Source organism: Saccoglossus kowalevskii, chromosome 2 (genome assembly GCF_978046115.1).
Source record: "Saccoglossus kowalevskii chromosome 2, keSacKowa6.1, whole genome shotgun sequence".
Classification (NCBI taxonomy): Eukaryota; Metazoa; Hemichordata; class Enteropneusta; family Harrimaniidae; genus Saccoglossus; species Saccoglossus kowalevskii.
The window spans coordinates 30,714,194-30,738,782 of NC_140642.1; the positions used below are offsets into that span (position 1 = coordinate 30,714,194).

General features: G+C 33.2%; 1 protein-coding gene across 1 annotated transcript in view; it reads right to left on the reverse strand.

Annotated features, from left to right (window-relative positions):
• The window catches only part of LOC102800704 (endoplasmic reticulum membrane-associated RNA degradation protein-like), a 65,331-nt gene that overhangs the window by 28,398 nt on the left and 12,344 nt on the right, over nt 1-24,589 (reverse strand). The window contains exons 10-14 of the mRNA XM_006816975.2: nt 24,226-24,294; nt 23,032-23,441; nt 22,319-22,558; nt 21,925-22,038; nt 9,981-10,128 (exon numbers count right to left, since the gene is read on the reverse strand). Coding sequence (XP_006817038.2) covers nt 9,999-10,128; nt 21,925-22,038; nt 22,319-22,558; nt 23,032-23,441; nt 24,226-24,294 — 963 coding nt within the window. The 3' untranslated portion in view covers nt 9,981-9,998. The remainder of the gene's footprint in view (nt 1-9,980; nt 10,129-21,924; nt 22,039-22,318; nt 22,559-23,031; nt 23,442-24,225; nt 24,295-24,589) is intronic.

Genomic DNA, 24,589 nt, shown 5'->3' on the forward strand with positions numbered 1-24,589 from the left:
ATGCAAATTAGGTGATTAATATACACAAATATTTATCCGAAACAATCAATCTCTGCATAGTCCTTGAGTATGTAAGTACCAAGTTTCATTGAAATGTAATGCTCACTACTTATATCAAAAGCTGAAAATTAATTAATTATGCAAATTAGGTAATTATATGTACTGATATTACCATAAAAACTATCAGGTCTGTGCAGTGTCATATGACATCTATGTACCAAGTTTCATTGAAATGTGATGATTAGTACTTGAGATACATTGTATCAGTGGAAAAACCGAAAATTGACTAATCATTATGCAAATTAGGTAATTAGTATGCACGGATTATTACTAAAAACTAATCAAAATCTAGCATTAGTTCAGAGCATCTATGTACCAAGTTTCATCAAAATCCAATGAGTGGTTGTTTAGATATCAGTGGAACAGTCATGGAACCACTAAAAAATAGCTAATTATCATGCAAATTAGGTAATTAATATGCACGGATTTTTACCAAAAACTAATCAAATCTGCGCATATGTTCAGAGCATCTATGTACCAAGTTTCATCAAAATCCAATGAGTGGTTCTTTAGATAGCAGTGGAACAGTCGGACACACATACACACATACACACACACACACACGCACACACACACACACACACATACAGACACACTAACTGCAAAGACTCCCATTTTGTGCTTCGCACATGGGAGTCAAAAATATGAAATAGAGAGACTAGTACAATATAAGTATGTCATATTATAAGTATATACAATGTACATATTATCTGTGCATAGATTGACAAGTCTACAGAGATTTTAATTATAAAATATTAATTGGAGTGAAGTAAGTACTAAGGAGATCGTGCATTCATTGAATTTTATCAATTTTATATACATTGGTGTAACCAATATCCCAAATGCTGTATCTTTCCTGATTTCTTTTACAAATTACTTCTCAAGTAAGATGTTAATTTATGTGCTATTTATAATTTGTTACTAAAATCTTGATGTGTGCAGATGGTGATGTTTAATTGCCTTTCCAATCGATGCCTTTCTATTTTAATACATGAGTTGCAACCAATGACAATACTGTAAAACAATTTATTTTCACTAACATTCAATTTCACTATTTTGATGTTTTGAGCATATTCACTGTTTCACAAATTTGTCAAGAAAACAGTTTTATTGTTATTTTACATATTCACGTAGATTTAATTTAGCGTACTATTTTACCTATCAGCAAAAATAGCCAAATTAAAACCCAGTGTTTAACTAATGCATTTACAGTTTATTGTTTATAGCAGCCTGAGCCATCAGAGTAAATGGGCTACAAGCCAAGACAACGGAAAAACATCAAAGACAGATGAGACTAATAAATGTTGCAATATAGCTTAGAGCAAGCAACGATTTGTAGTTGTTGAATTAATGATAACTAAAGAGAGTGAAGTACAGAATATAAGTAGACTAGATTGCTAACTAATATGTTTGGATGCTGCAATGCATCTTTATTTGCAAACTGTTAACACTTTTCATTTCATTAATGGTCACTAGGTAGCAGAATGGTAGACCCAAGTCCAAATCCTATCCTAGGTTGGACACCAACGAGTGACGACCTCTAACCCGGGTGAGTGTGCCACAGATTCAATATGAAGGTAAATTCAACTGGCTGAGATTCATTAACTAACAAATGCAACTTTGGGAGAACCTTGGTTAAGGTCCACAGGTGCTTGTGTTCGACTGGGCCTGATTATGCCAGGATAGCATATTAAATTGGCAATTGGTAGGGAGATGAAATTTGAAAGCGCAAGAGGCAGTCAAAGTTGTCAAGTAATTTCTTTAGAACCAAGACAAATTGATGTCTCAGAACAAAAAATTGCCAAGACCTGTTGGTGACAAATTGATTTTTGGAAACAAACTGAACTGTGCTTAGAGTAATTACCTTGTCCCATTCATTTATTACTGAGAATAGATACAGACTTTGATGTTCTATACAACTTTAAAGTTGTAATATTGGCAAAACTTAGTTGAAAATTCTTTAATCTTGGTCAAAAATTAAATCTGATCATTATATTAATCAAAAGCTGGCATACTGTGCAGTTTATCGACTTCATTATTATTAGTCTTCTCTACAACAAATCCCATCATGCATTGCTGTTTGAATTCTGCTTTCGGTGCATGCTAAACACAACTAACCTGATCACTGTAATTGTTGCAGCATTTAACAGTACATATTGTTTAAAGTTTAGAGGCAATTCAGAAGCTCACATAAATGTCTGTATATGATTTTAATAGTTTTTAATGACAATATGTTTATCAGTCAACTGTCTTGGATCAGACAAAAATTAGGGAGATGTACAGTTATCTATGACCTATCACATCTCTGTGTTAAGAGAAAGTGTTCATCTGAGCATGGTTTATTATAATAACCATAACATAATGGGAAATAACGGTATACCGACTCTGTCTGAAATGTTCAAACTTTTAAACTAATGAGCCACAAGATGGTAACATAGATATACTTTATAGGTCTTTTTATTCCTAGCCAAACATCAATTGTATGATTCAGGACAAGATTTTTAAATGTTACAGGGAATAAAACTAAGCTGCCCTGTCTAGCATATTACTCTATATGATACATTGATAATCAAGCTTATTAGCCATGCATAATGACAGCCTCAATTAACAAAAGCATTCAAAATCAACCCTTGCTAAATGAAATAATTGGGCTCAAATTATTCACATACAATTTCTCTGTAAACATAGATAACAATGTGGTCACAAAAATATGAAGGTAAGATTTGACTCTAGTCATTATACAATAAGGAATGCACGTTTTTTTTTCAGCTATGGAATGATTTGCTGGTTTACCATGCAAATTTGTGATATGCTTAAAATCGGCCTCTATTAGAGAGATGCTTTTACCGTAATACAGTCTGGTATGACTTAACACTGAATATAAAATAGACTTATCAAATATAATATATTTTTCACCTGTTCCACTGACAATTTTATGCATATTAAATGTAATTAATGTTCAATACAAGATTATTTCTGGCGGGTTAACAATCTTCTCAGTCAGGTGTCAATTTTGTTTTTAATCAAAAATTCAAAGAAATGCTTCAATTATAGCATGACAAATGTTTTAAGCAGTGATTATATTTTGCTAAGAGAAATTCTATGACATTTCCACCACAATTTGTTTTGCCTGAGTGGCTCTCTGGTAATTTACTTGTCAATGGGTGATCAGGTATGACCTGCATATCGAGTGAAATTACTTCAACTGCTGAGGCTTTATGAGAGCGATAATCGCTGCTGGGTTGACATTTGAGTTGACATTCTTGAAATCAGAGGAGAGTTAAAAGGTGACAGAAATGTCAAGAAATGTTTGAAAAGTATGTGATGCAAAATTAGTTTCTTTGTTTATATGTAATCAAGTACTTAAGTGAAATAATTATATATCTTTATTCATGGTTTTTGAATCACAATTTTTTAGCTAATTTCTTAACAATGCAAAAATGTATTCACTCCATTCCATCAGAAGAAGTATAAGTGAATTTGGAGCGGTTATATCATTCCTCTAATGAGCAAGAACACATAGACTAACTCCCTTAATGACTGGCTGTATGTACCCCTCAAATTTCAAAACTTTCATTCTAAGAAGAAGCAAAAACTAAAATTTCCTCCGACAAGGCACAAATAACATATGCATTCATTTTGTCTGTCTATCTGCCTGTTTCTTATCATTCTATATTCATTATCTTTGATGAACAAGATTATTTAAGTGACAAATTTTAATAAATCACCCTATATGCGAAGTTCATCAAGACATAATTCAGAATGAATTCAGAAAAGCATTACACCCCTGGAATAAAGTATTCACTGTAGTATACAGTTCTATATCAAATATATTTCTCAACAAAATTATACCCATTACTAGATTACATTTTGTTCATCATCATCTGTCAATTTGAGTCACATTTTATTGTATTTTATTTTATTAACTACCATATCTTTTTTTCAGATTTGCATTACAAATTGCTTTAATAATAAAAAACATTGTTACAAACAAATTAGAGAGATCATTGTCATAATCTGGACTGGATCAGAATTGAAATTCTTTACACGTTTTTTTCTTCACAACTGACCTACTGGAACCCACAATTTGACATTAAGGAAATAGAGCTACCAACGATGAGACAGCACACTATGTATTAAACACAAAATCAGAATTTGAAAAGATCTTTCTCATGGGACTTATCTATGACGTATGTTTTAAAATCCATGGGGAATGATTAACATCCACAAACTAATTTACAAATTAAGAGCCGAGTCCAATTATCGGGTAGCACTGATTTTTTTTGACAATAATTGAAAATGGCTACCTGAACTGATGCTATTAAAAAGTTTCCATCTCCTTGACAACATTTTAATGTCGCATATTAATCAGTAAAATAAAATATCACAAATCTGTAGCATCTCTTCTCCATTTTCTTCTAAGGTAACCAATTAACGCAATACCCATCATATTTTCATAACATATTTATTTTGTGCATTGTAAACATGCAGAATGCAGGATCATGAAACTAATTTACACAAATACTTCAAAAATCACCTACCACATCATCAGTGTTTGGCCTAAGGCAGAAAGTTTGATTAAACTATGCAAGTATACAAACAACCTGAAATCAAATACGTTGCTACAAAAAGATCTGAAGCAAATCTTAACAGCTGCAAAGCTATAAATATTGAACAGTCCTTCTAGTCGCTTGTTTGCACACAGTTTACATGCAGTGAAACGTGATAAAACCAAAGAGAACAAGCCTTAAGGTATGTATACATGTATTACTTATAGATAATTTTTGTTGTCAGAATTGCTACTTTATTTCACTTATTTCAAAATTTACATTGATATTTAATGACATGTTTCTGAATCTTGCTTTTATCTCGATTAGGAGAAGAAAATGTACTGAAATTACGGTCATATTTCCAAATTTTGGTTTAATTAATGCCTGTCAGCCAATACATTGGCATTAGATATGCAAGATGATCTTTCACTTTTTACTATTTTTGTCATAAATTATAAAGCCGATCAGCTACCTGCTGGCAATTCAACATAAGTTGATGTTTTTTTCAGAGAGACAATCAAATGTATATGTTCTAATAATAAATGACAGAGGTTTGTCTGTGGTCAACTAAGTCATTTTTTAATGATCCAGTACATTTTGGTTTATGTGCACTTTCATTAGAAATGTACATTTAATATGTCAAATACAGTATTTACATGCAATTACTTTAATAAAACCATGTATAATCAGCTTTAGTGTTGAACCATTAGATAAGGCATAATTATAAGCTGGCTTTTTTTCACTTATTTCTCCTGATAGCTAAATGCACTTAAATTAAAACCCAGTTAAAATGGGAAAGTTAACTATAGAATGAATTTTTTTTCATTATAAACAAGTGAATGTAACACCCAGTGAACATTTAAAGAACACCAAATCAATTATTTATTTGAGAATTTCAAGTCTATTCTTTCTAGTTATTTTCAAAATAATGCCCGTTATTAAACAAAAATTTCTTATCGTTACAAACACTCTACATGTATATTTTTTACACAGGAACAATAAAGTTCATTATCAAAAGCAGATAACATTAAACGCAGTGAATGTTTATGTTTCACTAACAACACTGTGTATACATGTACCCATTGTGGTGTAAGTTCTAAATCACTAAATGATGAAAATTCTGAGCTGTGAATAAAATGCCGGTACACTAACCGGTATATGTATAGCTAATACTGTGATTAAATAGCTGCTCAGTTTTATCAATATTATATAATTAGGAAATAAAACAGGTGAAAATATCTGCGCATTTATAAGCTACTACAACAGGAAATAAACTGATAGCATGTGCAGCTAAATCTGGACTGAAACACACTTTAAAATCTCTTCGAAATAAGCCATTTATTATATATCAGTATGAGACTAAAATATCAATTGGTACATTGTATCATTCACTTTGATTGATTACTGCTGTTTGTCGTGTATGTTGGGATCAAATCAGTCTTCACCACAGATGCCATTGTCACCCAATTCCATGAGATTACATGGTTTTGTAAATACGCTATAACAGTATTATTCATAGTTGAAAATATGAAAAAAGGACAATTTCAGCATGAAAAATGCGGGAATGTGATTGGATTAGCAATGTCAGTAATTCTGTTGAATTGATCAAAATTAAGAGCAGAAAACACAGAAGATTAACACACATCTTTTAGAGTAGCACTAGAGATATTCAAGCATTCATTATACGTGTTTTAGGAATACAATGATATTTCAATCACCTCTGACCTCAGTCAATGCTTGCACAATGATCATACCGGTATGTAAAATAAATTTGTTGAAAACAAGCAGCCTGTCGGCTGAGATAGCTCCGCTGTTAGCAATGCACATTTAAATTAAAGAACTTAAGATATCATCAGAAAATGAACAATATGTATAGTATCCAAGAAATCAGACTTGCTGTTTTCAACAAGAAGTCAAAAATATCACTTTTCACAAAAAATGACAAAAATATTCATCAAAATTAGGGAATTGAAGATATCCTCATGAAATCTAAGAGTGGTCAATCGAAGTTTCATATACACCTAGTATCAAAGCATTCAGGCTTGTAGTTTTCAAGAATAAGTTGAAAAAATAAAAAATTGACACGGGCGATAACGGACACAGGATGACGGTGGACAATCACTTGTATGATAAGGTCCACTCGACAAAGTTGCCAGCAGAGCTAAAAATTCATCAGCAAGATGCTGAAAAATCTATTCATAAAATTGGCTATAATTTCTGACTACAAAAAAAAAAAATTGGCTGAAAAACTGGGCTTGGGAATTTGTTTTTTGCTAAATTATGCATATGCCAATGAACATTAAACAGATACTATCATCTTTTTCCGAACAACACAATAGATAGAAATTAGTTTTGATGCTAATAATTTGCAACACATGAATTCATAGAACTAAAGACACTGATGTATGCCTGCAGTCTCTGGAACCATCAATCAAGACTGGAACCTGATAACACTCTAGACATCTAAGGATATGGTAACACATGCGATTCCCAGGTAATGATAAATTCACATGCAAATTAACTTTCTTCATGCATATAATGTAAGCAAGGGATAAACCTGAAGACAGTATTCATTACAAGAAGAAGAGGATCAATCACGGAAACCTGACAGATGCACTGCACTGCAATGAGACTCTATTGCTGAATTACAGAGGTACTTGGTGATGTCACATCCACGGCACTCTCACTGTAAGGTGTAATTTTTTAAAAGCTCACTTGTGAAATCTACCGAGTACTATAATACAATATGGAGAGTGGATAAGGCTGAAACACTGAAGGTTCATTACCAAGAACATACACAAGACAAGATTACACAGAATGAAACAATTTTACCACCGTAGCACAGAATCAGTGCAGTAATTGAAGAATATCATCATCGAGTAATTATTTTAAATTACAAACACTAGCTTCATAAAATTAGTTGAGTCATAAATTGTGTAGAACATAGTGAAACTATTGAGGCCCTCCCCATAAGAATTTTTTAAAAAGTTTAATCCATTTAATATCAAGCAATACTTGAAATGTGAATGTTAAAAGTTTTCTTTCCTGTAGACCATTTTTTTGAACATAAAAAAATTTTTTTTTTGGTTATGTTTTTCCACTGCTGTCTTTTTCCCACACTATTGAAAAGATAAGGTTCTCCCAACAAAATATTTTATACAAAAGGTGGAAAGTGTCATTACAATAATAACCAACAATGTCTATATACCGTAAAAACCCGCAAATAAGCGCCACCCTCAATTAAGAGCCACTCAGTGAAAATTTGTTACATTTGACCCTCCATTAAGAGCCACCAAGAGTTGAGTGGTTTTGTCAATAAGAAACCAGAAATAAGCGCCAGCCGCCCGGTTGTTTACAATCAGGCAGACACAAGCTTGTCGTGCCTCACTTCCACCCTGCATTGTTTATTGCCCCACAGAAGGTGTGAGACAAATAAAGATTATCCCCATAGCTTGCCTGATGTCCAGTATAATTGAAAACGGAAGAATGACAGAAGAAAGAAATACACTGAGAGCGTGAATGTGACTGTCAACTTGTCTATTTTAAATTTCTGACACACAATCGACCAATTCACAAACTATTTAGTAGTAACTATGTTTTTTGCCGAAACACCGAAGGACACGTTGAGATATTCATTGCCAATGTTGTCTTTATAACCAAGTAAAAAACGTCACGATTTTAGAACGCCTTTATCGGAAAATCGGAGGTATCGAAAATACTTTCTCACAGATGAACCGGAACAGGAAGTCAATAGAAAACAAAAGATTTATTCCTTAGCGTGGGGGAAATTTGGTTAGCGTGGGGGGAAACAGAGGTGTTAATCCGGTCCTGGCAACGTTTGAGGGATCGTGACTTAGCTCCGACTGTGAGAATGTAATGATTACGCAGCCCACTCTCGCTGATCGTGGTTTTGGGTTATTTTTGGCATTTCATTTGAGACGTTCGTTTTGGGGTGATTCGAGACAAAATGTTCAGGGAAGTGACAAAATAACTGGCATTAGTTTGGAGAAGACTCTCTTGCCGAAAATAATCAAAATTGAAGTCGAATGGATTAGTTCCACAAACTTGCGCGATCAACTTGTCTTACAGCAAAGCAAAGTCGACGTGACCCGCCTGACCCAAATATTTAAATTAGCTATTTGTGAGAATTGGAAATAATCTGGACTTGTACCAATTAGAAAATGCCTTGTAACAGGCCTGGGTTTTCGTAAATGATTTAGTCTCTCCGATTGGTCACAGGAAATTATTTTTAATACATGTAATTGTTACTTTCTCGGTATCGTTTCGTATTTGATTATATAGGGGTGGGGCTATAGTTTGACCCCATTTGCCTGGACAGTGAAGTACGTGAATATCATTAACATATCATTATAAGCTGGCTTGATTATGAAACAGGGAATATATAAACCAAAGCTGTACTTTCAGACGTCTAGCGCAATTAAAACAATGCCCAAGTACCCAAGCTGTAAAAATCTATAGAAAAACGTGTTTTTCTTTATTGTTTGTGCCATAAATACAAATGATTGGGCATCATTTTTTTCATTCGTTCCATGCTCCTGTCGCTGCTGGTCAGATAAATTCTATCGAAACTATTTTATATCGTCACCAAATCAACCACCACGCCAGCCACAGCCACGCAAGTTATTCCCAGTTTTCAAGAACAAAATTGGAGTTTGCCGTACCAGACTTGGTAAACAATTGTACAACGGAAGTACAAGTGTGGGTCAGACCCTGAGAGTGCTACCAAATCCGACTTCAGGCATCGCTACGCATTGTCAGTGAAACATGACTTCAGGCATCGCTACACATTGTCGGTGAAACGTCGAATCGTCGTGTACGCTAAGCAGCACGGTCAGCGAGCAGCCGTTCTTATTTATTTGACATTTGTTATTCCCATAACAGTATTTTTACAGAATAAATTAATTGCAATGATACATCATTAATAATTATTTGTCTGTTTTGGTTGTGTGTGTGTTTGCCTATCCCTTCCCCATTTCACAATGAAAAAGTTTGATCACCCTGGTTTAAGAGCCACTGGCTACAAAGTTGTCAAAATGTTACCTCAAATAAGCACCACCCAGAAATGAAAGTGTTACAAAGTGGCTCTTATTTGAGGGTTTTTACGGTATATATATCGGTATGTTGTCATATTTTTTTTTTTCTGTGTCACAGTTCACACAAATATTATTTGATACAAGTTGTAATTTATGCTTTAAAGCTTTCTCACCTATCTCAGAATAGAATAGAATAGAATAGAATAGAATAGAATAGAATAGAATAGAATAGAATAGAATAGAATAGAATAGAATCTTAATTATGCCAGATGTTCTATTATAGAAACATGCAAAATCAATAACTGTTCAGTTTTACCTGGTAGATGTGATGTGTTCAGCTATAAAACTCTTCAGTGCGAGTGATAAAACTATCAGTTAGTAAAGTACTCTCATCCCATTTATTTTTCCCTGGGGAAGTGAATATCGTTAGGTTTTCAGCATACTGGAGCACACTCTTGAGATACCTGTTAAGATATACAAAATACATGTAACCAGACTCGCTCATACTTGAAATGCCGCTTACTTTGAATAGTCGCGACTACCACAATGTAAATTATTAGTATCGGTAGTTTTAGTACATAAAGCCAACCATAATTATTATTCTGGAGATGTCCAGTCTCCTCTAATTAAATGTAGTGGTATGTCTTGTCTTGGAAAATTATTTAAAAAGAAACTAAGTGTATGAGTAATCTAATGCATAGAGAGATTATTATGTTAGTATAGCTTTGTTTTTTCAAAACTCAAAACCAAAACATACATTCAATAAAAATTCTCTCATGACATCACTTAATAAGCATTCTCTGAATTATCTCTTTCGATATATACTAACTTCTGAACACATACACACCTTCTGAGGACATTTTTCATAGTCCTCGAAAAACATAATTTATGTTAATACATTATTTATTCAACTTAAAAGTAGAATTAACATCTTACATCCTATGATTTGTTTGCATAGCTTAGGGTTAGTAAAGGAGCAAGGTATGGTACAGTTTATATTAATATTGTACTAGTAGCTTCGCGATGAGTGGATTTCACGGTAAGTGGGTTTTGTATTTGGTGGGTTTCGCGTGGAGTAGGGCTTTGTCTCAGTAACTGGTCTTTTCATCCTTGTTGAGAATTAAAGTTTTATGTTTCTTTAACAACTGGCGATATTCTGGGAATACCATCCTGGCAGAAGTTCCAAAATAAGACCCATGCTCTGATAATACCTCTAGTTTCAAAGCGCAATAAACATTACCATTATGATCTTATTGGTGTTGCAAAGGATAGTTGAATATTGTTTATTGAAATTAATAATAATCCCCATAACCGTTTTCCAATATTAAAATTGAAGTACATAACAAACTGTATAACTCAGTCTCAACAATGAAATAAAGGAATGTATATATATATATATATATTTACATTATTACTAATGCATTGCAATACAACTAATTCAAATTGAAAGAAATTGCAATATAAAATATTCCATCAGTAATACTTCTCAAAGGCGTATTTCGCGGTCAGTGTTATTTACGAAAATATTTGTTTATAATTTTATAAACTTTTTATGGCAATACCCACCCCAATTAGATATGATGTGTACATATTTTAATAAATAAAGATATACTACCAAAAATGAAATATTAATTATTTCATATTTTATTAAATAACCTGCACAAAAGTAATCAATATTTTTCCTTGCTAGAATGATGCGTAACTTTATTAGGGAATCCTGATAAAGTTCACAACTGGCGATTTAGCAATATTAGGGTTTGTCAACTTCCTATGAATTTGATTACCTAATGTTTTTAGGTTCATGCGCTGCAAGTTACAGAGCACGTACCTAAGCAGCCGTCCCCCTGCAAATAATTAAGCCAAGGCGGTTTCGATATTGAAATCAAGAAAATCCGGGAAGTTCGAATTACTAAATGAAGTACAGGAGGACGAAGCTGAAATATCCAAGATCCAACACATACCAAAAATCTCAAAAGTGAATATTCACGGTGTATTTTAAGTTTAACCGAACCGTAAGTGGAAATGTGTACTCTAAATATCCAAACATATTTCAGTATAAGCTAGTAACTATATTTATTTCTATTTTTATTTACTTAAACTTGATTTAAAACGCTATTCTATGTTGAATTGCTTTGCAATTGATTTTAATTGAACTCCAATTGAATCGCAACCCTATATACAGTTGGGTTTTAATGCAACTATATTAAAAGTTAATTCAACTATATTAAAAGTTAATCCAATGGAGTCATCGGAGTGTATAGCAATACAAGTATACGTATTTGTGTGTGGTTCATGAGACCGGAACAGACATTTACAGCCCCTTTTTACAAACATGTCAGGAAGAGCCTAAAAGAGAGCCATTATAAAATTACATAGATTCAATACATATCTTTGCACACACTAAAATTGACACGATAGTACACACTAGTGGATTGGTTTAATATAAGTACACAAAAGATAGATAAAGCACTACATTATAACTATTTGTTTACCTAAATATTTATACACAACGACACCTATTCTAAGGTCTATCATCTACCTGTTAACCTCCCCCCATGCCATAATTGTTTCGTCCTATCTGCTCCATTTACTGAGTTGCTAATGTGCCTACAAACCATTAGCATTTTAATACAATAACGGAAATTAACGGATTGTTATATCTTGTAGGATAGGGTAAATCTGAAGAGAATAAGACACTACCATGGCAACTAAACAGTATTTAGCATATCCTCAGAGGGAAAGCGCCTAAATGTGATCAGTGCATTACTGTGGCAACGGCTCATTTCATGTTGTATTCATCAGCGAGCACTTGAAGAATGTTGTATTGAACTCGCTTTTTCAGGGAGATGCAATCAGGCCTATTAAAGTAATTGTCCATTAACAATGACCGAAAGAAAAGTTTCAATGACGACTCAACTCAGAATTGAGTCCTCTTTTGCTGTGCTCATTAGTTGGAATGTAAAAAGATTACCTGTACTGTGAATATGATGGATAACAGAAAAAAAAGGAAGGAAGGATGGATTATGGGAATAAAAGATGAATTACCACATGTGCGAATGTAGCCATTAATTCATCGCTTTTTTTACAATTTCAAACAATTAAGGCAAATCAAGACAGCTGGGTCAGTATGAATGAAATATTACTTATCTTCAAATGTTTCACTTTGCAAGTGCTGAAAAATTTAGGTAGTTTTGGCAGTATGACGAAAAATTAATTAAAATGCATGTACCATAATTTATGCCAACATATTGCGATTTCCAGCAAAAATACTGTATACATATTCAAAACATTTTATGACACTGATCGCAATGCCAACAATGATGCCATTGAAAATAATTCTGTAATAACCTTCATTTTTTTAGAAAGATAATTTAAATGTTAAGCGTCAGAATAATTTTTCGTGTGACAGGATGTGATAGTTATTGATTACATTATAGAAGCTTGATAAAGATCAGATAAACACCAAGTCTGTTGCACAGAAAACACCAATAACTGCTATTTTATATTAACCCTTAGCATCAACATGTCAGAATTAAAGTACAACATAGCTCAATATATGTTGCACAGAAAACACCCATCAACATGTCAGAAATAAAGTACAACATAGCTCAACATATGTTGCACAGAAAACACCCATAACTGCTATTTTATATTAACACTTAGCATCAACATGTCAGAATTAAAGTACAACATAGCTCAATATATGTTGCACAGAAAGCACCCATAACTGCTATTTTATATTAGCCCTTAGCATCAACATGTCAGAATTAAAGTACAACATAGCTCAATATATGTTCCACAGAAAACACCCATAACTGCTATTTTATATTAACCCTTAGCATCAACATGTCAGAATTAAAGTACAACATAGCTCAACATATGTTGCACAGAAAACACCCATAACTGCTATTTTATATTAACCCTTAGCATCAACATGTCAGAATTAAAGTACAACATAGCTCAACATATGTTGCACAGAAAACACCCATAACTGCTATTTTATATTAACCCTTAGCATCAACATGTCAGAATTAAAGTACAACATAGCTCAATATATGTTGCACAGAAAACACCCATCAACATGTCAGAAATAAAGTACAACATAGCTCAACATATGTTGCACAGAAAACACCCATAACTGCTATTTTATATTAGCCCTTAGCATCAACATGTCAGAAATAAAGTACAACATAGCTCAACATATGTTGCACAGAAAACACCCAGAACTGCTATTTTATATTAGCCCTTAGCATCAACATGTCAGAAATAAAGTACAACATAGCTCAACATATGTTGCACAGAAAACACCCAGAACTGCTATTTTATATTAGCCCTTAGCATCAACATGTCAGAATTAAAGTACAACATAGCTCAATATATGTTGCACAGAAAACACCCATCAACATGTCAGAATTAAAGTACAACATAGCTCAACATATGTTGCACAGAAAACACCCATAACTGCTATTTTATATTAGCCCTTAGCATCAACATGTCAGAATTAAAGTACAACATAACTCAACATATGTTGCACAGAAAACACCCATAACTGCTATTTTATATTAGCCCTTAGCATCAACATGTCAGAATTAAAGTACAACATAACTCAACATATGTTGCACAGAAAACACCCATAACTGCTATTTTATATTAACCCTTAGCATCAACATGTCAGAATTAAAGTACAACATAGCTCAACATATGTTGCACAGAAAACACCCATAACTGCTATTTTATATTAACCCTTAGCATCAACATGTCAGAATTAAAGTACAACATAGCTCAATATATGTTGCACAGAAAACACCCATAACTGCTATTTTATATTAACCCTTAGCATCAACATGTCAGAATTAAAGTACAACATAGCTCAATATATGTTGCACAGAAAACACCCATAACTGCTATTTTATATTAACCCTTAGCATCAACATGTCAGAATTAAAGTACAACATAGCTCAATATATGTTGCACAGAAAACACCCATAACTGCTATTTTATATTAACCCTTAGCATCAACATGTCAGAATTAAAGTACAACATAGCTCAACATATGTTGCACAGAAAACACCCATAACTGCTATTTTATATTAGCCTTTAGCATCAACATGTCAGAATTAAAGTACAACATAGCTCAACATATAAACAAAATCTATAGTATCAAGTATAGAGTGGTTTCTAGTTTCAAAATATACATTAACAGCTTTCCTTGTTGCTGAACTTTCTTTTTGCCAAAACATTGTAAAAGGACAGAGCTATACAGGCAATCATTCAACATGAGACACACATTCTGAAAATGTTTATCTGAGACCCACAATTTACTTTAATGTAAATCTACCAGAGAATATATGTATATCTTGAGGGCACTGTAGTGGTTAACTTGGAAAGATGGACACAGGATTTTACTGCATCTGAATAACACTGCAGTCATGGTTAAACTATAGCTAAAAATGACACATCATCAGAAGAGAGGATGACAACATCACTCACACAGCCATGCATTGGACACCAGAAGGAAGGCCGAAGTGGGGAAGACCAAAGAACACCTAGTGACTAACTATGGAAGCGAGAGATGAAGACATTCCAACACACCTGGGGAACCATACAGATGCTGGCCTGGGACAGGCAGGAGTGGTAAACCCTTGTTGCTGCCTCACATGCCAAGCCGGCATATGGGCATGAGAGAGAGAGAAAAAGAAAGGCACTTAGTCTATCTCTTTATGAAATTATAAGATAGTAAAATCAGAATCCAGTTCAGGTGAGAGGGGAATAAATTCAAATAATTTATGGATGGCCACGTAGACAAAAATAAATCATACATTAAACAGGAATTTGTACAAGACTTTCGTAAAGGTGCACATTTAATAATTCAGACACTATTGCAAACATATGTGAGTATGATCAGTCAATAGGAAAGCATGTTAGATTAGCATATGCTACTTAGTTTCACTAATACTCAACTGCTTTAATGTCTTTAATGCAGGGCAACCTTTAGAGGTTAATTGTCTGCAGTTTCAACATATTTTCAGTCCCAGAGACACTTAAGGTAGTTAGCTACCAGAACCATCAAAACTTATTCCTAATTTTCTTGACTTTTTCCCATGTGGCTTTAATTTTAGACTGTTAATCACAAAATCCACAATGAAGTATGGTTATCAAACTAGTTTTTGCACACAAAAAAATTGTTGGAATTTTGAGTTATTCATCATTGGTTACTATGGAAAAAAGGTGTTTTGTTATATCTTAAAATTTTGTTTTGGATACATATGGAGAACATTTTTTGTGTGACTTTGTGACATATTTGGTTGTTGGGACCACTATGTGACATATTTTTGTGTTGGAGGCACTGTGTGACATTTTTGTGTGTTGAGACCACTATGCGACATACTTGTGTGTTGGAGCAAGTACGTGACATTTTTGTGTGTTGGGGCAACTATGTGACATATTTGGGTGTTGGGACCACTATGCGACATACTTGTGTTTTGGAGCCACTATGTGACATTTTTGTGTGTTGGAGCAAGTATGTGACATTTTTGTGTGTAGGGACCACTATGTGACATACTTGTGTTTTGGAGCAAGTACGCGACATTTTTGTGTGTTGGGGCAATTATGTGACATATATGGGTGTTGGAACCACTGTGCGACATACTTGTGTGTTGGGACCACTATGCAACATACTTGTGTGTTGGAGCAAGTACGTGACATTTTTGTGTGTTGGGGCAACTATGTGACATATTTTGATGTTGGGACCACTATGTTACATATTGAAGTGTTGGGACCACTATGTGACATATTTGTGAGTTATGTGACATATTTGGTTCTTGGAGCCACTATGTGAAGAATTGGTTGTTGGGACCATTATAGATTTGTGTGTTGGGGCAACTATGTGATATATTTGGGTGTTGGGACCGCTATGTTACATATTTGTATGTTGGCACCACTATGTGACACTTTTGGCTATTTGGAGCCACTATGTGACATTTTTGTGTGTTGGGGCAATAATGTGACATATTTGGGTGTTGGGACCACTATGTGACATTTTTGTGTGTTGGGACAACTATGTGACATATTTGGTTGTTAGAGCCACTATGTGAATAATTGGTTGTTGGGACCATTATAGATTTGGGTGTTGGGGCAACTATGTGACATTTTTGTGTGTTGGGACCACTATGCGACACATTTGGCTATTTGGAGCCACTTTGTGACATTTTTGTGTGTTGGGGCAATTATGTGACATTTTTGTGTGTTGGGACAACTATGTGACATATTTTGATGTTGGGACCACTATATGACACATTTGGCTATTTGGAGTCACTATGTGATATATTCGGTTGTTGGGACCACTATGTTACATATTGGTGTGTTGGGGCAACTATGTGACACATTTGTGTGTTGGGACCACTGTATGACATGTTTGTGTGTTGGGACTACTATGTGACATATTTGGTTCTTGGAGCCACTATGTGACATATCTGTGTGTTGGGACAACTATGTGACATATTTTGATGTTGGGACAACTATGTGACATATTTGGTTCTTGGAGCCACTATGAATAATTGGTTGTTAGAGCCCATTATGTGACAGATTTGATGGCAGGAATATGTGTGAGTTGCAGGATGCATGTCCTAAATTGTTAAATTTCAATGATTTTCAACATATTCGATCATTTCAGCTAACCACATTATCTGAATTTCATTTGCAATAACTTAGGGGGACCACTACAATTAGTTACAATAACTGACACTTCTTTCACAATCAGTACCAATCTCCCAGGCAGAGTTCTATTTCTATGAATATATCTCTGCCACCACATGATATTAAGCTTGTCGTTGATTGGTTGATGCGTCACAGTGGTACTACTTTCAAAGACGCCCAAACAAAACACTACTATGCAGGTGTTCAATTTTTGAATCCGACAAAAGCGTACGCTTGTTTGTAGATTCTGGCTGTTTTCAAAGTGAGACACTCATTTTTTTACTTTCCGTAACACAAACTGTGTGACAGTAAGACGATTTAGCTGCCAATACCCCTAGGTGATTTCGTTTCTTTATATTTCTTCATTTGGCAATCGACAGGACGGTCAGTTTTATGAACCGAGTAACACCTTAGTAACCGTTGTTCCGCGATGAAATTTTTTTCTTTTGTAAATTATAACTATTTCACCCTTGCATGTATAGAAAAATCATTATCAGCTATCGATAACATTTTAAAACTTTTTTTCCAGTATGAATAAATCAACACGAAAGCCCTCTAATAACAAAAATACGCAAATGATACGCGTAGTAAAAGTCTTGTGGTGTTTCACCACAAAATGGCGGTGGGTGGTGGTAGAGATACTTTCAGTGATCTAACCGCAAGGAACTCTGGGAAATAGTATGAATCAGCACACTCATACTTTTCCAATTGTCCCTTCACTGCAAGATCGTGCGTAATGCATGAAAGGCGCAAACCAAACATATGCCAAAAAATCAAATGACTTGATTTGAACTTAAAATTCTTTTTTTTTTATAGTTTAGTTTTTTATAGTTTATATCAAAATGTCGAACTTTCAGAAGGAAATATACCAATGAGATACCCTTACCTCATAAAAAATTGACTCTCATCAAATGTGTACCCCAAAAGTACTTTCTCATATGTTGAATCCCATGCAATGTTTTAGTGTCACTACAACACCATGGCCTTTTGTTTGTCTTTTTTTTACTTTTAATTTCAGTTATAACACTGGATCTCACAATGAGCAGAAAATATAATAATATAATACAAGCAGCCTATCGGCTGAGATAGCTCCGCTGTTAGAAATGCACATTTCAATTAAAGAACTGAAGACATCATCAGAAAATGAACAATATGTATAGTATCAAAGCAATCGGACTTACAGTTTTTAACAAGAAGTCGAAAATATCACTTTCTACCAAAAATGACTAAAATATTCACCAAAATTAGAGAATTGAAGATATCATCACGAAATGAACAAATCTGAGAAAGGTCTACATGTAGTATCTATATATGTAATATCAAAGCAATTGAACTTTTGGTTTTTAACAAGAAGGCGAAAATATCACTTTTTACCAAATATGACAAAAATATTCACCAAAATTATAGAATCCAAGATATCATCACGAAATGAACAAATCTGAGAAAGGTCTACATGTAGTATCTAAATATGTAATATCAAAGCAATTGAACTATTGGTTTTTAACAAGAAGTCGAAAATATCACTTTTTACCCAAAATTACAAAAATATTCACGAAAATTAGAGAATTGAAGACATCATCACAAAATGAACAAATCTGAGAGAGGTCCACATGTAGTACCTATATATGTAATATCAAAGCAATTCGGACTTGTGGTTTTTAACAAGAAGTCGAAAATATCACTTTTTACCAAAAATTACAAAAATATTCACCAAAATTAGAGAATTGAAGATATCATCACAAAATGAACAAATCTGAGAGAGGTCCACATGTAGTACCTATATATGTAGTATCAAAGCAATTGGACTTGCGGTTTTTAACAAGAAGTCGAAAATATCACTTTTTACCAAAAATGACAAAAATATTCACCAAAATTAGAGAATTAAAGATATCATTACAAAATGAACAAATCTGAGAGAGGTCTACATGTAGTACCTATATATGTAATATCAAAGCAATTGCACTTGCGGTTTTTAACAAGAAGTCGAAAATATCACTTTTTACCAAAAATGTCAAAAATATTCACCAAAATTAGAGAATTAAAGATATCATTACAAAATGAACAAATCTGAGAGAGGTCCACATGTAGTACCTATATATGTAATATCAAAGCAATTGCACTTGTGGTTTTTAACAAGAAGTCGAAAATATCACTTTTTACCAAAAATTACAAAAATATTCACCAAAATTAGAGAATTGAAGATATCAACATGAAATGAACAAACCTAAGAGAGGTCTACCCAAGGTACATATACACCAAGTATCAAAGCATTCAGGCTTGTAGTTTTCAAGAAGAAGTCGAAAAAGTAAAACATTGACACGGACGACGACGGACGGACAATCACTCATATGATAAGCTCCGCTCGACAAAGTCGACAGCGGAGCTAATAATATAATATCCCATGTAACTCATGATAATCACATAAAATAATTGTGATATATATATATATATATAACACAGACGTCAAATAACAAGGTTTTTTATGAATATGGAGATCATGGTACTGGTTTTTAATTTAAACATGAGTTTTGGGTGTGGGTGTGTTAACCTAATATCGGCAACAATGTAATGTATATCTTGGTTAGATTTCAACACTGTATTGATATTTGTTGATGCATTCATATATAATTTGGAATATATCATATTTTCTATTTATGATACTTATAAATAAGAAAGTAGAACTGATAAGACATGATAGGAAGTGAATGTACTGTGCAGTACTGAAATTATCCCCATTCAAAAGATTTGTTCTGAATGACTACTGATCAAAAGCTTTCTTTTTTAATCTAATCATGGACTCTTAAAACGTCTGGAATTCTAAAGCAAGTAAGATTAAGCCCGAACTCTGAAATGATATTATTTTATATAATGCTGTGGCAAGGACATTTATACTATCAAGCTAGGAGAAATATACGCTAAAACTAGGGAGTGAAAAGCATCCAGACAGTACGTGGCTTTATTGACAAAGGAGAACCGTAAACATATTGTTCACACACGTATTGGAATGTAATTATTAGCAGCATTGGAGTATAGAACATAAACGCTGATGTCACGTAAATGCATGTTATAGTATGTAACAGATACATGTACAAAGCAAAAGTCTGGAAAAGAATCTCTAAATTCAGTATTTTGGGGTTCAGTGTAACGGGCGATACTGAAACTATGAATATACATAAGCCGTAATAATGAATATTTTCATGTTTGCTGTAGTGGTCACATTCCAGAAGTAAAAGCAAAAAACAAAATGCGCTGTAGAAATATGATTTATATAATTCTTGAAAAGATTATTATAATATTTCAATCTTTAATAGTAACAAGTAACATACTTGTTTCAAAATAAACTTCAGCAGGCTCTGTGTCTACAATTATTCTCAAAATAGAAAAAATTAACAAAAGACAAGAATACAAGCAATTTTTGTCTAAATTAAACTAATTACTATTAAAAGATTTTTAATCAAAATTAAGTTTAAAATGCAGCAGATAAAATTAAATAAATGGACAAAAAAAAAGCATGAATATAAAACACACAAAGATGGGGACGAACAGCTTTGTTGACTTACTGAATTAGTTTTCAATGACCACACACATACATACAGTTAATCTAATAAAAATGTTGCCTGCATTCTTCAATAACAAAGAATACTTTTAATATCTGGAAAAAGATTTCAAGGGTCTATATGCACAGTGCAAGAAGAAATAACGATAATTACATACATGAAGGGAAGAAACTGGCAATATTAAAGTTATTAGACTCACATTCACTAAAATCAGGACAATTACTTTTATTATTACTCATATGCAACTGGGAATATAATGTTGATGTATCACATAATTTCAAATAACAGCAGATGTAATTGCAGATGCAACATGTACGTTTGAATAATATTGACAAGGCAGTAAAAAGATTTCAGCAATGTTCAATTTTACTATCAGTTTACCATAATTCAGTAATCAAGAAACTAAACAAGCCGGCAGTAAAAATCAACATTGCTTCTGACTCAACTACTTTTTTGTAAAAATAAAGTTGAGAAAAAATACACACAATTTTGTTTAAACCTTTTCTGTCTAAATTGGCATACAATTATTTTTTTGGCACTTTTCTTTACACTCAATTTTTAAATGAGACAGAAATGATATAATTTTGTATTGTGACTGACAGAAGCAAACATATTTTACAGAATACTATACTCCATGAAATATGAAGAAAAGTAAGAAAGTTGACATCATAAAGCATAAAAATTCTGGTGATACGCACAAATTAAAGCATAATTTAATTTAGATTTATCACATTCGAGCAAGGAGCAAAGACAGACAAACAGACATTTGAATTTTCAGAATCAGATAACATGAAAAGATTTATTCATTTTAGCGAAATCAGTTAAATTTTAAACCTATAAATAATTATAATTTTGTTATTTCTTTACATAAAATTAATTAAATACAAAATATATGAAATGACTACTTTAGCTTTAATCCAACCTTATTAAACAACTGAATAAGAAAACAATGCAATAAAATATAAAGTAATTAATACTTAGGACTGAAAAGGATTTGAATGAACCTACTTGATGAGACTGTGATAATTCCGGATTTCCAATCTTCCAGTTGAATTAATGAGGCTTATTTGTGTTGTAATAACAAAAAGCATCAATTGGAGTCCAGACGATAAGACAGGAAGGCTGCCAAGTAAAACAGTATGCTTGTATTGTGCATGGCTCGTCTCTACTACTCAGCAGTACTTGACAACGATCCACACTCAACTCATTAACATCTCAAAGTAGATGCAACTCTTTCAGCCAATCACAGCAGAGTTAACTGAATACATTAAACTTGTTAGCAAATCAAACTAAGTCAAACTAAGGAATGATGAAAGCAGATAGTGCAAGGAATTAATGTATATTTTAATATCAGCTTTCATAATAAGTAATGTAAAAATATTAAATAAACAGTGACACTCACCATTTTAGGAATTTTACATAGTTATTTCTTTGCCTAGATCTTAGATCTCTTGTTTGCCACTGTTGAAATCTGGTCACTGAAATTTGCTTGATCTGTTTGGCCGACTCAGTGCCTTGCGATGATATCTTTCTGAGCAAACCAACTACTTCCAGTTCATTTCTTGGCATAAATAATGTTCTGATTTGAGCAGCTTGATTCAAATGTTTTACACAATCAAGAATTGATAGTGATGAACAAGATCTATCATTAAATAAATAGAGTATAATGCAAGAATCATTCCGTGTTATGATCCAAGGGCTTTAGTTTCCAAGCAGCTTATTTTGTTTTCACAAGTTTTTTTTTTCCCCCCAACTCGCATTCCTGATCGTCACGATTCTTAATACTGTATGTGCTTTTTTGAAAACACTATATTCAAAAACACTGCAATGTTAGTGTACTTCAAATACCCCTAAAATAAACATTTTCAGCAGACACATGTATTTATACATTATACATTAGGATATTTCTGACAACTGCCACTAGCGTTTTATTTCATAGTCAGGATTACACATGTATTCAAAGTCTGCTAAATAAGCCAATGGCTGTATTAAATTCATAAGCAACTGTTGTGAATTGCATTGCATGACACATCTCAACTATTAAAGAATCATTACTGCTGTTCATCAAACTGGTACAACTCCTGATGATCAAAAATGATAATAAAACAAACTTACTGAACAATGGACTGTTGTGATGAATCAAAACCAGATAGAATTCTTTGTTTTAATTCGCCGCGTACAGAAATACTCTCCAAGGAACATGATGATGATGTGACATCCAAAGAAATTTGGGGTAGCTGATCCCAGTCACTCAATTCCTGACACAACTTTTGCAACGATCGTTTACAGTATGCTACCGGATGATAAAAGGATACGTAATTCTCTCCAACTGAGTGAAGTTTTTGTAACAGAGGCTTCCCAATCAAACAGTTCTCAGTGGAATATTTCAAAGCGAATAAAAGAGAGACAGATAGTACATATGTGGCTATATACTGTGGCATAGATAACACATCTAATTCTCCATGACTCATGTGGTCTCGAATGCGAGGTCCTTCCATGTACGTCAGCATATCAAGTAATAATTCCTGTAGAGACAATATCACATCAATAACGCACATTTTTTTTTCATAAATGCATTAAGCTATTAAATTTAACTTTTTTATTAGAAATAAATAATATATTATGTAGTCTCCATAGATGTTGTTATTAATATTCAAATAATATATGATATTGCTGCCCAAGCCTGGAGACATAGTGGGCAGTAACTAATTAAATATCTTTTACATAGTTTTACACATTTTCTACAATTCGGCCCTATTAGCAATGAAGTGTTTTTGTGAAGACAACATGACACGACTTATAATAGATGTAATGATATTGTTGATTTAGGGCAACAAAATCGCCAGAAAAGTGATCAACTAGGTGCATTAGTTAGTTGTTCTCAAGAATATTAATGACAAGCAGTACATATGTGCTCAGCTGCCCCCACAGGAAGCACTCATAGAACACTCATGATTTAGTACATAGAAACAAGCACGAGTTGCTCATTTGTGATTTGTTTGCTAAAAGTTCACTTCACATAAATTTTGTCTTGATATCGTAACATTCCAGTTTGAAAATATTTTCTCTCAACAATTCGCAAAATACTGTTGATTAGCATTGTGAAAATACAACCAACGTATCAGCATACTTAACTGTACAGATAAAAATATGAACTTAGTTTATATTAAGTTTTATTTTATTATAAATTGCTAACATAAAAATATGTATTAACAAGATCTACTCCAGACATTTCTACGAACATCTTTTCACAGAAGGAAGTTCTTTGATTGGTCTCTAGGGGGCGCTTACATACTAATTTGGTCTTACCATAAGAGAGTCTCCTATTTGTGAAACCAATGCATTTTCTTCACCATTAGGTAATATAGGATTAAGCATCTGAAAATAACATCATGCTTAACAATCAAGAAAAAAAAAACATTTGTCACCTTCAACAAACTGAATTGTTCCCATGTATATTTTTTCTAAAATTTTCATCAAGACCAGGTACTGAGAAATTGTGACCATTTGATGAAATATATGATGAAATTATAGTAAAGCACATACAAATGTGCAAAATTTTGCACCAAAAATTTGCTGGAAGAAATTATGGCAAGCAAAGTGTTAAAGGGACAACAGATGAGGTACAGAACAAGACCATTAACTCAACCATTATCAGGGTTACATTCATTTT